This window comes from Coptis chinensis, chromosome 7 (genome assembly GCF_015680905.1).
Source record: "Coptis chinensis isolate HL-2020 chromosome 7, ASM1568090v1, whole genome shotgun sequence".
Classification (NCBI taxonomy): Eukaryota; Viridiplantae; Streptophyta; class Magnoliopsida; order Ranunculales; family Ranunculaceae; genus Coptis; species Coptis chinensis.
This window is the reverse complement of record NC_141462.1, coordinates 83,555,349-83,571,683: the sequence shown is the minus strand read 5'-3', so window position 1 is coordinate 83,571,683 and position 16,335 is coordinate 83,555,349. Positions and strand designations below refer to the sequence as shown.

The following is a 16,335-nucleotide window of genomic DNA, read 5'->3' as shown; positions in this document are numbered from 1 at the left end:
CGTGATGCATCCTAGATGCCCTCTTATATTATTATATATTTTAAAAGTGTGAAATATATACATCCAATATAACCGATTAAATCTTCGATTAATTAGTTATAAAAACCGATTTTAATTGCCTTTAGGTTGTGACGATTACTTTGTGATTATGTAAAGTATTGTAAACACAAGAGAAAAATAGCAGTCCCTTATTAGAGAAATAATAACACGTGTCTTACCAAATATATTATTATAATGTTCCAAAAATTTATTTTTATTCGGGTCTTCCCTCCATATCTATCCGAACTAAATTTTTTTGGCGTTCCCTCGTTTTCTGCTTTTTTAACTTTCAACTCCTTTTTTTTTTTAATAATTTTTTCCCCAAATTCAATTTTTGCCCTAATTTCCTCACCCCCCTCCCCCCTCTTCAATCCATCTCTCAAACCCTTTGAATTCGATCAAATCGGTTTAAAGCCTAATCCAACATTTGTATAAAAATCCGATGTCTGGAAACCGAGGTAGATCAAGTAGTAGTAGTGGACAAATGGTTCAGTCTATGAAACGACAGCTCCCTTTTTCTTCAATGAAACCACCTTTTCCAGATGACTATCATCGGTTTGGTAGTACTGCTACTGGAGTTGATGACAAAGCTGAAGCTATTGTTGTTAAATCTCCTGTGAGTCTTTTAAGTTTGCTGAATTTCGATTAGATCGGTTTATTTGATAACTGTTTGTTGAAATGCTTGCTGGTTTTTACTGTTTTTTTTTTTTTTTTTTTTTTTCAATTTGACTGTGGGCGCGATTTTATTGAATACCTGGTCAACGGAGAAGAAATGTGGAATTTGTACTTCTTTTTCAATTGGGTCAATTTGGTTTTGATACATCCTGGTTATCCTTGCAAGTGTAGATTATATGGTTAGATATAGCAAGGTCAATTAAGCTCTTATTTTGAGGAAATGTAGGATGTATTTTGATAAGACACTAAGACAGTATATTGTCGTTGCTAGCTTATGTCTAAACTTCGATTGTTGAGAAAGTAGAAGTTTTCATCGGGGAACCATGTTCGATGATAGTTTGAACTACCCTAATCTGGATGGTTTACACCTGACATTGAAGACCTGTTCTGTAACCTGCTAGTTTTAGGACGTGGTGTGTATAAAGTGTTAACGAGCAGTTAATACTAGTGCATTATGTTTTTTGTATGGGAATTATCATTTCCTATGTATTGAGCATTCTTATTGACTAGAAAGATTACCTTTGCAAGCTCAGTAACAGGATCCAGCACCGATTTCTACTGTGTCTAGGAAAGTGAGTGAATTAATCATAGGTAGTACTGATGAGTGGAGTTGCGGTAAAGTCTCAATTTCTTGAGCAGCTTTTTAAAGCTTTGCACATTCTTGATTTGATGTATGAACTAGAGACAGCAAGTTAAGTCTTGAAGGCTAGAGTTTGGGATCAGATCACTGAATTTGTTTGAAGCAATGAAGGGTTACACGATTGAACTTGAAATTTCTATTAGCTTTTCGAATCAGGAAGTTGAAAGCTTTTACATGCTGCAGAAACGTAATCATAGGAGCTGGATGCTTACAGGGATAACTGTGGGTAGAGATAGTGGAGTTCGGGTCAGACTAATCCATCTTGGGTTGTCATAATAGCTGAGCCATTAGGCCTATATTGGTCTTTCAGCTTGGCTTAGTAATTTATAAGTTTTCTAATGTTGTAACCTGTTAGGCTTTGCCTAATGGGAAACTACACCTAGTTTGTAATGGTTGTTCTTGGGGTGCTACACTAAGCCCCCAAATCCTTGTATTTCTTTATTCGTTATTCGTAATACAATTCCTTACTTGCGTGCAAAAGAAAATGAATTAATCGTGACAGGGTTCTTCAAACTCTTTTCTCCTATTGAGTATTATATAAAGTAAACAAGATAGGTCTGCACATTCCAAATCTGCTTTTAGGAGGTCAGTTGTTAGATGAGGTTGAATATGGCTAATGGTAATGATACTTTCAGATTGATGCTTGGCACTGTGCCTGTCCTTCCGTCGATTCTATGGACTTCAGGTCCTAGGTTGAAAGTAGACAATATTTGGTACCTTCACCATGGAGTCTTGCAGTTAGGGTAGATCAATGGGCTAAATGATTCTTGCTATTACTTTTGTATGACGATTAAGGAGGATATACCTTTATGCCTTGGAATGAACGACTCTCCCAGTTTGTACAAAAAAAAGTCGAAGTGTGCCAAGTTTCTAGGTTTGTTTTTATAAGTGGCAAAAACTTTAATCATTTTAAATCCAATTCATAATGGCTTGTGCTTTCTTTTGAGAAGGTACTTTAATTATTGAGAGTGTATTCAGTGGATTCCCAAAGAACTACTTGGTGTAACTTTCCTATTTCGTTACGTGTTGTTTACTGGTTAACCGACAATTTGATGAATGAAACTACATCTGAAGGTGAAGTGCTGAAGGATGGGAATGGAACTTGATACACGTGTATCTCATAAAACTTTTGAATAAGAAAGACAGTTCTGCTTTGGTGATATTAATTAATCCCTTAAAAGTTAGGACTGACATCTGTAATTAGTTAAGATTACTGAGTTTGACAGTGATTTGTTAAGTATTCCACCTGATTTCCATATTCATTTCTTTTCATAGCTGATACAATTAATCAAATGTAGTAATTGAGTATAATACTATAATGTTATGGACTTAAAAAACAATTGTTTTTGTTTCCCATTATAGAACAACATGTGGAAGTTGAGGCTTTTAATGGTACTTACTTGAGGCTTATACTGCACAAAGAGAAAAGGCTATATGCACATAAGAACACATACCTACTTGTGTTGATACCTATAAATTACCATTTTTTTAGGTTCAATGTGGAAAATGAGAAAAAGAAATAGGTATCGTGTTTTCAATCCCTTTACTTGTACAGTTGGCAAAGAGCTTCTGGTTAGTTTGTTCTAAGACACATATACTTAGGATTTGTATGTTGACTATTCAGATACTCAGATCCGAAGTTAGTTAAAGTAACAAGCATGGTAACATGATTAAATTATCAGAATACTAATAAGCATTTAAGCATGATATTTGGAGACTTTAATATAGCAAATAGGGGATGGTCAATCCAGTGTACATTCATTTAGATTAGTTTTGCATATAGGTATCACTTTTAAAATTTGGCGCTGTAAGTTTCTATGTAAAAGGTCGAGAATTCGAGACTCCCGTCCCTCAACAATCTATAGTCATCTACTTAAAAACCTGGTAAATTACAGGCTAAAACCAGCAGGCCCACTTGCTTATCTGCTATGAATTTCTATGGTGCGTGCTTAGTCAGAACCGTATTTAAGACCAATATTATAAGAAGCTGTCAACCTCTGGCTTCTTTAGTAGCATGCTTCAGCAAACGTATGTTGATTGCCTATGCGCCATCCTATTCATGATTCATTGAGCTGCAAAATTGTTTTGCCTCAGAGCTTGATGATTAATAATGTGTCTTTTTGCAGTTAAAGCGGAAGCCAGAAACAGAAGATTATGAGGCTGAATCTAATGAGTGGACCGTCAATGCTGGATTTACTGAAGTGGTCACCAGCCCCCTTCGGACACCTGTATCAGGAAAAGGGGGAAGGGTATACAGCAAGCCAAAGGTATCAAAGTACAATAGATCTGCGCCTCAAACTCCCATCTCAAATGCTGGTGAGAAGTACATCTTCATGTAGAGACTTTTGTGTTTGTGTTTAGATTTTTCTCGATATTTTTACAAGCAGCGCTTCACGAAAGCTGCAAGGTTGTTCATATCAGCCTGGTCTTCTACTCTTGGACAGTTGGCCCAGCATAGCTGATTTTACTCTCACGTCTCACAGCAGAAGAAGAAATTAGAGGACACATTTGATGAGATATTTTCGTTAACTTGCAGGTTCCCCTGGCATGAATCTTACTCCAGCTGGTACTTGTCGATATGACAGTTCTTTAGGTAACTGAATAGTCATTGCTTTGAGATGGTGCATCAATAAAACGCTCCGAATATCATGCTTATCCTTTCATAATGTGTCAAGAGTCAAGACAATGAGAATGAACTGTATGCGTTGACTCATGCAGGTCTCTTGACCAAAAAGTTTATCAATTTGATCAAACACGCAGAAGATGGTGTTCTTGATCTAAACAAAGCTGCTGAGACTTTGGAGGTGAGTGTTCACCTCCATCACTTTGATAGGCCTGCTTTCCTTTGTTCCACATCTAACTGATTAATTTTTTATTTCTGAAAAGGTACAAAAGCGGCGGATATATGACATAACAAATGTTCTTGAAGGAATAGGACTCATAGAAAAGAAACTAAAGAACAGAATACGCTGGAAGTAATCTTGATTTATGTTCGAAATTTAAAGTTTTGTCTTTTTTAAGTCTGAATACCTTTTATCACTGAAGCTCACTAAGTTTATCTTGTTGTTTGATTAGGGGACTTGACTCAAGGCCTGGAGAAGTTGATGACGCTGCCAATGTTTTACAGGTTGGTAGAAGTAAATATTAGATTATGACATGACTCGTATAAATTTTGTGCTTCGAGTAAATCAGTTTTTACTTTCTGTATAGTATTGGATCATTTGCAAATTTCTTGTTCACTGTTAAATTAAAAGGAAATATGGAAATGGTATTCTATAATTTGAGAATGCTGGATCATCCGTGGTCATTTTTCTCTATGCAGACAGAAATTGAAAACCTTTCCATAGAGGAGCACAGATTAGATGATCGGATAAGGTTCAGTTGTTTAATCAAATTTTCTAGAATATGCCACTCTTCAAACCTTGGGTATTTCTGATGCTTCCAGTTTGTCGCAGAGAAATGCAAGAAAGATTAAGGGACCTTAGTGAGGATGATAACAGCCAAAAGTAAACACTGTTTTCTCCTATCTGTGCACTGATTATTACTTGTATATATATATGGTGGTTAATTGTTTTTCTAAGTTACTTCCTATATTTGAACTGTTTTAGGTGGCTTTTTGTAACAGAAGAGGACATCAAGGGTTTACCCTGCTTCCAAGTCAGATTGTTTTAGTTTATATCTTGGTTTTATTCTTTGCTATTTATGTAGTGCATGTACTTCCATTAAGTAGCAAATTTCACTTGAGCCATTCTCAGAACATTATTTGCATTTGGTCTACTAGAATGAGACTCTGATTGCAATCAAAGCTCCACATGGCACCACTTTGGAAGTCCCAGATCCTGATGAGGTATGCTGGAGAAGAGGAGATCAATAAAAAGCCCGTTTGACATTGTACGTTATATTCCATTAATGTACAACGGAAACTTATCCCTGTTTTAGCAGGTTTCTGACTATCCACAAAGAAGATACAGAATCGTCTTAAGAAGCACAATGGGCGCCATTGATGTTTATCTTGTCAGGTACCATCTGTCATGTTAATAAGAGAAATTTTCTTCAAGGAATATGCACCGGCTATTTTGAAATTTTTCTTGATAAAAACCCGTTAACTGGAAGCTCTAATAACCCCCTAATAGGGGGAGGGATCCTGTTGACTTAATTTAGGAGTGTGATTCCCATTTTAATAGGTGAGGAATTCCTGGTTTAATAGATGACTTCATTTAAAAGTGTAATAGGGGAGGAATTCCCGTTCAATAGATGATTTAATTTTGAAGTGCTAGAATTTCCGTTTCCAATAGGGGAGGAATTCCCATTTTAATAGGAGATGATGTGGATTTTAAATAGAGCTTGAAAAATACATTGAGTATGACCTTAATATTAATATATTGATATCTGTGTGTGTGTGTGTGTGTGTGTGTGTGTGTGTGTGTGTGTTTGATGAAATATTTGTTTCAACAACTCAACTTTTAAACATGATACTCTGTCTGAGATATTCTAATCCTGAAAGCTTGTTTTGTTTAATATACTTAAGTCAATTTGAGGAGAAGTTTGAGGAAGAGAGTGGTGCTGAGGCACCTCCAAGCATCCCCCTTCAACTATGTTCAGGGTCTAATGACAAACACCAGGCAGAGCCAGTGGCAAGGGAGGAAAACAGGGAAGTAGTGGAACAAGAAGGACAAGATATGGATAGGATGTCAACAGATCCTAATGCTTCTCAGGATTTTGTAGGTGGGATTATGAAAATTGTCCCCTCAGACGTTGATGTAAGTCCATTGATCAAAGTTGACATGGTTAATTATCAATACACCTGTTTTCTGATAGCATACCAATCTGTCAACAGAGGCTTCCTTATTGGGATGGTTGATTAAATTTAGATAATGACTTAATTTTTCCCTCTCAACTTGAGACTTACTCAAGCTTCTGGATGAGCATAGTCCTTTTCTATGACTTGTCAAAAGCGGTACCACATTAAGAATGCTAAAGTTTCACTTTTCGATCCATCAAAGCTTGAGAGTTAAATTTTTTGAGCAAGCCATGTTGTGGTCATGTTGGAAAGATTCATGTCTCTCTCCCTCATATGTGAATCAGTGAATGAGTACCAATTTGAGTTGTTGAAAAGGAAATTCTTAACTCAATAGAGGAACTCACATGCATCAAGTTCACTAATGTTAGCAATTTGTTATCTTTTTTATTCTTTTTCCAGAGTGATGCGGATTACTGGCTTCTGTCGGATGCTGGAGTGAGCATCACTGATATGTGGAAGACAGATCGTATCCTTTTTTCATTAATATTTTGTTTACTTGCGTCATTGTTTTCCTTTTATGTAGTTTTGCTGTGATTTTGAATAACTTGACTTTGACTGTAGCTGGGGTTGAGTGGGGTGGCGTAAATGCACTAAACCCTGAGGAGTTTTTGATGACTGATATTAGCACACCACGAGCACAAACTCCACCCTCTGGTGTTATTGAAGTGCCATCTGGGGCAAACTCTAATATTAGATAATGAGTTTTGATGAACTGAATGAAGAATTTTGTTTCCATACTGTCATAATTTATCATGTTCATCCATCTCCAGAAATAACTGATCAACGCGAGAGTGATTCACGATGACCATGGGCTCCGAAGCTGGATGTTTCCGGAAGAGAATACAGAAAGAAGCTAGAGTACTATAAGGTACCGCCTTAGTGTAGGATGACTAATGTATATGATTCTGTGATTCAGAAAGAGTACTCATTCAGAAATGAGTTAAGTTAGAATAGCTGTTGTTCAGTGTGTACTGTATATTGTACTGAATTTTCCATACGAGTTCAATTTATGTTGGTTGTGGAAAGTTACATGGTGGATCTCTTAGATTGAAGTGTCATTGATTTTTGTGGGATGTAGTCATGTATGGGCTTCAGTCGGTAGCAATCTTTTCTTAACATAATATACATGATAATGATCCATTTGCGCTTTGCTTATGCTGCCATCATGGTGGAGGAAGATACTACGCATCTGAAATCTTCTGAAAAACTATCGTTTATCGTAACTACATGCTTCTGTTGGGACTTGGTAGTGATTGAAAGCCAGTTTCATGACTGGGTATTCAAACGTAGTTTTGAAGGCCGAGATGGCCGATTGCATGAGTGTTGTCCACAGACTAGGAAATTTTTAGTGCTGTTCAGGTTAACTTGTGAAGGTAGCGCCAGCTTATTGATTTAACCCAAAGTTCCATACCCTAACTGGTATACTGGAATGAAATTACCTGCAAAGCGGTTGATAAAGTATAGTTTGCACTTCAAAAAAAGTATAGTTCACTCATATGGTTCGTTTTTCAATTAAAACATGCACTAGGTTTGATCAGCATAGAGTAACTTTTATAGTGCTTCTGCTGCTATATCCGTTCTAATATAATTCCTATCCAAAGTTGTCTTAGTTACCAAAAAAAAACATGGAAAATTACCTAAATTTTATTTCATGACTCGATGAAGCAAGAAAATGTTCCTTTCCAGAACTTTATCATGGGATCAGGGTGGGGCCGGCGGGGCAGATAATGAAACTGCTCAAATGAATACTAACTATAGTTTTTGGTACTAATAATACAACCTTAAGTCTTGCACATTTGCTTTCCAAGTTTTTCTGGATCACTTGTCAAACCTTGTTAAATTGCATGCTTAGTAGTGATGTTAGGAGAGTTGTGATATTGATATATTGAGAGAAACCAAGAAGAAAAACAATAAAAAATAATATTGATTGATTGAGAGAGATTGATTAGGGTTAGAGTGATTGAGTTGAGTTGGAATTCTCTACCCAGAGTTACATATTTATACTAACTTAAGACATGATAATAGAAACTACTAGATATGGATGTCTACACTTAAAACGTGGGACTTTATATATAAGACATATTCTAATATTGATATATTCTAATACTCCCCCTCAAGCTAGAATGAATACTTGCAAATAAAAGTTTGAATGACAAAAGAAAGAAAAGATAAGAATACAGCTCTCCCTTTCGCATAGAACTGTTTTTAGTTGAAGAACTCAAACAACTGTTGAGACGAGATGTTATGGAAAGTGAAACTATCGGTGTAGACAATGGCCTAACTTGAAAACCGAACTTGTACCACAGGCACAAACTAGAAACAAAACACCTGTGTGATGACTACAACTTGAGAGATGAATCTGAATAGTGCAGTGATGATGTGACTGCAACCTGAGAGATTGATGAAAATTGAATAGTGCAGTGATGATGTCACTGCAACTTGAGAGATTAATACTGAGTACCTGGCATCATTACGGCATAAAATGAATTAAAACCTGAAAAGCTAAACCATCAATGACAGTAGCATATGGGAAACTCCTCAATAAGAAGGCTAAAACAGAAATCCAGTGAAACACCATAGAACTCAAAACCATGACATGAAAGGGAGTCAAACCTTTATAAAAGAAAGAACTTATCAGCCAACCAATAATCAGGAATTCTACCAAATCATTTTAGTTGAGACGAGGAGAAACTTCTGAAGAATACGAAAAACTAGACCTGTATATCCACTTCGATTCGAATATTTTTTAGAATGTTTAGGCAAGAGTGCGGGCGCGCCTTGAGCAAGACTAAATCGAGCGCGTGCGCCTCATGCAACAAAACTGAACAACTAGTGCGAGATACAAAGAGGAGGACGCGGGCGCGCCTATATAATGAGATAGTAGGATACAGAGAAGGGCGCGGGCACGCCTTGAGCAAGGCTAAATCGAGAGCGTGCGTGCCTATACAGAACAACGAGAAGAGCGCGCACGCCTTGACAAGGACAATTCTAGAGGGCATGCATTCCCTATATACTGATTTCGAAACAGAGAGAGTATGGAGTCAGAGAGATTGCATAACTTGAATACTGACTTCGAACCATGGAGAATAATGAGACGAGAGATTGCGGAACCTTGAAAAGTGCCTAGAACATGATGATGAACATTACCCCCGTGAACAGTTTCGGTGAATAGTGTCGGTGAACAATACGATGAATAGTACCATCGGTGAACAGTGCGGTAAATAGTAAACCTGCGAACAGAAAAAAAAATTGAAACTTCAATCGAGATAGAAAAATTTCTTCTTGTGACTTGACTTGAATTGAATATTGAAAATTGAAAAAAAAAATTAATTTTTTGATAGATATTGATTTTGAGATATTCCTCTCTTAACATACCACTAAACTTTGATTTGATTTGAACCTGACGCTCTAATACTATGTTAAATTGCATGTTAGTGGTGATGTTAGGAGAATTGTGACATTGATATATTGAGAGAAATCAAAAAGAAAACAATGAAAAATAATATTGATTGATTGAGAGAGAGAGAAATTGATTAGGGTTAGAGTGATTGAGTTGAGTTGGAATTCATATTTATACTAACTTAAGACATTGTAATAGAAACTACTAGATATGGATGTCTATACTTATAGAAACGTGAGACTTTACATATATGATATATTCTAATAAACCTTGGTTTCACTATTAGATCAGTTCAGAATTGAATTGGATGCAATGAAATGATGTTTATTTATGGTTTTAGCGACAAGGAACATTGCAGTTGTGAACTTGTGAATTGTGATAGATGTACTATCCTGCACAACCTTTTTCTGTTCTTACAGCAATGATTTGAAGCTGCCAGTCTGTTCAAATACCAGAGGAACTCCGAGTACTCAGGAACCCATTCCAATACCACCATGGAACACCTTAAAGCGTACCTCAGTCCGAACTTTAGGTGCACAATATACAAAACAATAGACTAGGAGTCCACCTGAGTTCCAACTGAGTCCACCTGAGTTTTGAAATTCCGCCGATAACTTTCACTAGCTCATCATTAGTGAAGTGGTGAAGGAGATCCATCTGCGACTCATAAACTCCAAGAGGAAGAACTAAAATCTACCAAATCCTCAAATTAGCTTCTTTTGGGTTTATTTATGGAAGATCATCACCTTAATTCAATTGGTTTGTATCTTTGATTGTGTTGTTGTTGGGAGAGAAGACACTTTTGGGGAGGTAGTTTGTGGATAATAGCAAAAAATCCCAACTCCATTCCAATTATAGGTATCTTCATCTTCACAAATCACTCATTGATTACCAAAATAAGATTGATTATTGGATTGCTCTCTCCTAATAGACACTTTAGTCTTACTATTGATGGTCTTGGTTATCTTCCTAACTTCGGACAAAGGGTTTTGTGGCGGGTTAGATTGAGATTTGATTGAAGATATAAGGGATAAAGTATGTGAAGTTCTTTCTTTCCGGGGAGTTTTCTTTGAAACTTCGGGAAAGGAAGGTGTACAAGTAACTTACGTGTTCGGTGATTCCATTTTTTATCGAGCTGATTAAGCTCGGGATCAAGGTCCCTTTTTGGAAGAGCATATTTTGCTCACTAGGTGGTAACTTTTAGGCATGATAGCCTTAAATTGTCGGGGATGGGCACCTCCTCTTGGTAAAGGACCTCATCTGCCCACGATCCGGATGTCATTTGCTTGTCTGAGACTAAAGCAACAGGAACAAGAATGGAAACAGTAAGGAAGCAGTTAAAATATCAAGGTAGTCATGTAGTACCAGCGGATGGAAGAAAAGGTGGTCTCACAGTTCTATGGAAGGAAGATTGTAATGTGGAGATACAGGCAGCAACAAAGAACTATGTCACAGGCAAAGTTACAAATCTTGGCTCTGTATCATCATCTTGGGTATTTACATTTGTCTATGGAGAACCAATTTCTCATCATCGGAAGAAAGTTTGGGATGAGTTAACAAGTTTAGCTTATCATATAGACGACCCCTGGATTCTTTTCGGGGATTTTAATGCAATAACAAGTTTAGATGAAAAAGAAGGAGGGAATAATATTAGAAGCTGAAGCATGGTAGACTTTAATGACTTTATAAATGGCATTGGATTGGTTGATTTAGGATACAGAGGTTCAAAATTTACATGGTGCAATAATAGAGCATATGGAAGTCACATAATGGAGAGGTTAACTAAGCATTAGCTACTACTTCATGGATGGAATTTTTTCCAGGCTAAAGTCACAACATCACAAATGTTTCATCGATCATCTTGCCCTTTTCATAAGTTTACATAAAGCCGAGCCAATCACAAAGAAGCCTTTCAGATTTTATGAAATGTGGTTGAGAGATGACAACTCCCACGAACTTCAGAAGAAAATGAGAATGTAGCACGTAAAACAAAAAAGCATACAAGGGAGAAACTAAAGGTATGGAACAAGAGAGAGTTTGGGAATGTGGTTTTGAGATTAGAAATGTTAAAAAACAAAAGCTTGAGAAGTTGATGACCGGGACATGAATGAAAGGAAGTATCGAAGATTCAAAGCTTGAAATCCAAGTTGGTAGAGTTACTTGAGCGAGAGGCTAGCATGTGGAGGCGAAAGTCAAGTCAAAATTGGGTAAAAGACTATCACGAGGAATCTGAAGTTTTTTCATATCTCCACTTATATAGGAGAAGGAAAAATAAGATAGATAAACTCAAAATGAACAAGGGATTTGGAAAAGGGTAGAGGAGGTAAGTGGAGTGGTTAATTCTTTTTCAGCGATCTTTTAGCAAGATAGCCCAAAAACTGATTCTTCTATTCTTAACCTATTCAAACTTTTTATAACAAGTCGAGAAATGATATTTTGGGAAAAATACCTGCATGTTGTCAAGAAGTTACACCCCCTTAAAGCACCAGGACCTGATGGCTTTCAGGGGGTGTTTTATCAAAGTTGTTGGGATATAGTAGGGCCTCTCATCACCAAAACTGTTAAGAATTTCTTCCTTTATAACATGCTCCCACCTGATTTGAATGAAACCTTTATAACTTTGATTCCCAAAATCCCTTCCCCAGACCACATCTCAAAATTTCGACCCATCAGTCTTTGCAACTTCACCTACAAAATCATTTCAAAACTCCTTGCCAATAGATTAAAAGCCCTCTTACACAAAATAATATCCCCTTTTCAAGGTGCTTTTGTCAAAGGAAGATTCATTGGTGACAACATAGGATTGGCAAGCGAAATTTTCCATCACATGAGTAGAATGGAAAAGAAGAAACAAGGATGGCTAGCTCTCAAATTGGATATGAAAAAGGCTTTTGATAGGGTGGAGTGGCAGTTCTTATATCAAGTTTTTGAAAAGCTTGGTTTCAGTAACAAATGGATAGCTATGATTAGAAAATGTCTAGAGACAGTATCATATAGAGTTCTTTTAAATGGTTCACCCTTGAGTCACATTCTTCCTCAAAGAGGTCTAAGGCAAGGAGACCCCTTGTCTCCATATTTATTCATTCTTGTTCTGAAAGTCAAGACCGGTTGGAAAAAGCTAGAAGAAAAAGAAGCTTTAAGACAAAAACTCTCCTCCAATCAATCATTTGTTATATCTTTGATGATTTGATAGTATTGGCAAGTTTGAATCAAGCCCAGGTAACATGAAGGAAATACTTCAAGATCTTTCTTGTTCAAGAAGTTAAGATGAAGTCTAGTGCTTTCTTGGTCGGAATGTACATCACGTTTTCTTAGAAAATGGAAAGTGAGAAGATTCATGGAAAAAGAAAAGTATTTGGGTGTGCCAATTTTCTTTAAAAAAAAAAGGGCAAGATTTTATCTATGGACTTCTGAGAAAAAAAAAGTTACGAGGATGGAAGGCCAAGGTTCTCTCACAAGCAAAACAACTCGGTTGAAGCGATTGGGTCAAGCAGTTCAATATATGCTATGGGTGTGTATCATTTACCTACTAGTATATGTGATAAGTTGGATCGATCAATAGGGATTTCTGGTGGAATGGCAATGCAAATTCAAATGCGGGCACACCTCATATGCAAAGCAAAGATGAATGGAGGCTTAGGATTCAGAAGAGCAAGAGACATGAACATGGCAATGCTTGCAAAACAGAGTTGGAGAATGATAAATGATCCTGATTCTATTTGGGCTAAGACATTCAGAAGTTTATATCAATGGGAAATGATTTCACAAGACACATCTAGAAAAAAAAAACCTACATCCTATTTCTGGAAAGGAGTTGTGAAAAGTATGGACTCAGTGAAGGAAGGATACATGTGGAAACTAGGAGATGGTAATAGTATACATACTTTTACTGAACCTTGGTTGCTCCTTAACAATAAACCAATCCGGCTGTCAGACCATGTCATTGATAACTTCTCTTTCTCGGCAGTGGATGATAGTACACATGTAAGTCATCTGTTAGAAAATGATTCAACAGATTGGAATCAAGATAGGTTGGGAGAATTGTTTCCCAAACCAATCGTGGAATGCATCAACCTCAAGGAAGTAAATCCCACCTCTCAAGATAAGCTCATCTGGTGGAGAGATAGCAAAGGAATCCTTACAGTAAAATCAGCCTACAAGATGCTTATAAGAGAAACTGAGAAGGGAGAGTGCTCAAAAAGTAAGCTATGAGAACTATAAGAAGAATATGGAAGCTAGATATAGATCACGGTACTCAGTTATTTCTATGGAAGCTATATATGGGAGGATTGACTCTTGGGAGATGTTTTATTAAGAAAAATTCAAAGGAGATGCCATTTGCTCTTTTTTGTCAAAAAGAAATTGAAACAGACTACCACCTCTTTATAGGATGTGAATGGGCGGAGCACTTTGGATGGGTTCTATTCTCGGACAAAGAATGATCGAGAGCGAGAAAAGAAAGATGTTAGAAGCTGACACTAGATTCCTTGCTAGAATGGGGATTGAAGAAAGAGGACTTGGAAGGTCGGTATGCAAAGACCTATGCACTATGTCTTTTAAGCGATTTGGAAAACCCAAATATGATTAGGTTTGAAAAAAAAAAAGAATTTAGCTTTCAAGAAATCTATGGTCACACACACTCTCATGCAAGAAGAGTCTTTGAAGCTTACCAAACAAAGGTAACTCATACAAATGTAGAGAGTAATGCTCAAGAAATAGAGTTCAATGAGAAGAGAGTGAAGTGACATAAGGTTTCTTGTGATGGAGCCTATGAGACAAAAAGCAGTGGAGGAGCGGCCCGGCAATTATGATGCAAACGACAAGATGGAAGCACACTTGGTGCGGTTTATAGTAAGTTCAAAGCGAAAGTGCGATCAAAAGTAATGTAAAAGGTGTTGCAACCCATACTTCTTGCTTTCGAGACTACTGATTTCAAATCGGTGGTACTTTTCGGTGATAACCAAAGATTAATGAAAGCTCTACCGCAAAAAGATAACAGTTTTCTATGGAGTTCAAGACAATTACAATCAGATTCAAGAAACAATGATCATGCAGTAAATGACTCCTTCTTGGTTCATTTCTTTTGGATAGCTAGGAATTGTAATAAAGAAGCGAATCAGGTAGCTAAATGGGCCAACAAGTATGCTGGGATTAGCCCTCCACCTCGTTGGCTGCATGACAATGTAGAACTTCTGGTCAAAGTTTAAGTTTTAAGGAAAGTTTACAATCGAAAAAAAAAAAAAAAAAACTTTAGGTGCACTGTCAACCCATATAAATTTATTGCGAATTTCAGTCTTCCACTCACTCTATTGAATTTTCTTGTTTTGTGCCAGATTGTTTTCGTGCTAACTATAATTCCATACACAAAAAATGTGGGAAACACGACTAAAGATACAAGGCCGTAGTATGCGTAAAACTCAAAATATACAAATGTAGTATGCGTAAACGGTTATCCTATACGGATTACTCCTCTTGGTTTTTCTTTCCAATCCAACCTGCGACAATTGGAGTGAGAGCTACTGTAGGAGGGAACCTAATTGGAGATGCAGCCTTGTGTGCAGCATATGCAAGGGCAAAAGTTCCCACCTTTTCCCCAGTTTCACTAGCCGAGATTCCCACCTAGGTACACAAATCATTAGCCCTGAGGACATTAAACAAGACCAACTAAATTTACTGATGTTTTCATGTTTATACCTTGTGCAGCAGTGCTTGGACGTCAACTCCCACACTGATTAGAATGTAGCAGAGTGAGAAGGAAATCAAGGAGAGAGTAATTGAGGTGGCCAGGTATGCGCCTCCATATTTTGCCAATAGTTCCTTAGCTTGATCACCCTTCGACTTCTCCCCATTGCCGTCCTTTCCTTCCTCTTTAGAGCTGAATATCTGCATGTATTCAATGAGGCATGAACCATAGTCTACTTATTTTCCCAAATTATGGTAATTCAAGTTTCAAACTTTAAATTTCCAAATACAATAAAAGTGGAAAGAAAAAGAATGGGTAAGAAGTGAATACCTTCCATAAGCCAGCTTCAAGGCCAAACTTCTCTGTAACTTCTTCTGAAGAAGTTGAGCTGCTGGTTTTAGTTTCCTCTGTTTTCTCTTTAAGTGCTCTAACTTTAAAACTCTTCAAATTGGGTTTTGAGGATTTGTAATAAGGAAGTGAAGCATGTTTTGAGAAAGGGGAGTTTTCGTTTTTCAATAAAGAAGAAGAAGAAGAAGAATATGGGTGGAAGTGAAGCAGAGATGAAGCCATGTTTCTTTAAAAGAAAAATATTATCTATCTTCAACTTCAAAGAAAGAATCATAAAACACTTGCTACTTATTTATCTCAATTTTTACCCTTGGGCTTTCATTGTAATGAAAATTGGGCTGGAAACTATTGGGCTTATCTTGTAAATGGAGTTGAGCACCAAAAAAGTGTTGTGCTTGTGGTTAGTGTATGATTTGTACAATTTGTGTGCGTGCGTGTGTATGCGTGTGCGTCGTAAAAACGAGTCTTAAGGTGAGCTCGAGCTCGGCTCATATAGTTTAACGAGTCGAGCTTGAGTAGCTCAATTATTTTACACTACAAAGATATTATTTGAGCTAAACGAGCCGAATTTCATCAAATTCCTTTGTTACACGAGTATAAATTTGAGCTCAAGCTCGGCTTATATAATTAAATGAGCGAGCTCGAATCGAAATTATACGAGCCGAGCAAATTCCACCCTTAGTCTTAAGGTGCCAACTGCATTATGAGTATGACTACTGAGTACTAACGACTGTGCATGAGAATTCAGT

General features: G+C 37.0%; 2 protein-coding genes and 1 long non-coding RNA gene across 4 annotated transcripts; 2 read left to right on the top strand and 1 right to left on the bottom strand.

Moving 5' to 3' along the window:
• The first annotated feature begins 282 nt into the window (after positions 1 to 282).
• Positions 283 to 7,228, top strand: LOC147489431 (transcription factor E2FA-like). Of its 2 annotated transcripts, none has more exons than XM_086572641.1 (14): positions 283 to 655; positions 3,481 to 3,670; positions 3,891 to 3,947; positions 4,073 to 4,158; positions 4,241 to 4,329; positions 4,430 to 4,481; positions 4,677 to 4,729; positions 4,810 to 4,860; positions 4,963 to 5,011; positions 5,136 to 5,201; positions 5,297 to 5,373; positions 5,883 to 6,114; positions 6,555 to 6,621; positions 6,717 to 7,228. In XM_086572641.1, the coding sequence occupies exons 1-14, from the start codon at positions 482 to 484 to the stop codon at positions 6,851 to 6,853; spliced, it is 1,380 nt and encodes a 459-aa protein (XP_086428767.1). In that variant the 5' UTR covers positions 283 to 481; the 3' UTR covers positions 6,854 to 7,228. The 2 variants fall into 2 exon arrangements, with proteins under 2 accessions (XP_086428767.1, XP_086428766.1); XM_086572640.1 differs by having other exon boundaries at positions 5,294 to 5,373.
• Positions 7,229 to 7,896: 668 nt separating this feature from the next.
• LOC147489430 (uncharacterized) lies at positions 7,897 to 15,172 on the top strand. Its single transcript, XR_015201162.1, has 2 exons — positions 7,897 to 10,087; positions 14,810 to 15,172. It is a non-coding gene; the product is annotated as an uncharacterized LOC147489430 (long non-coding RNA).
• On the bottom strand, positions 14,814 to 15,863 carry LOC147489429 (FAM210B-like protein). Its single transcript, XM_086570972.1, has 3 exons — positions 15,569 to 15,863; positions 15,250 to 15,438; positions 14,814 to 15,174 (listed from the first exon to the last, which is right to left on the bottom strand). The coding sequence occupies exons 1-3, from the start codon at positions 15,806 to 15,808 to the stop codon at positions 15,019 to 15,021; spliced, it is 585 nt and encodes a 194-aa protein (XP_086427098.1). The 5' UTR covers positions 15,809 to 15,863; the 3' UTR covers positions 14,814 to 15,018.
• Between the last annotated feature and the right edge of the window lie 472 nt (positions 15,864 to 16,335).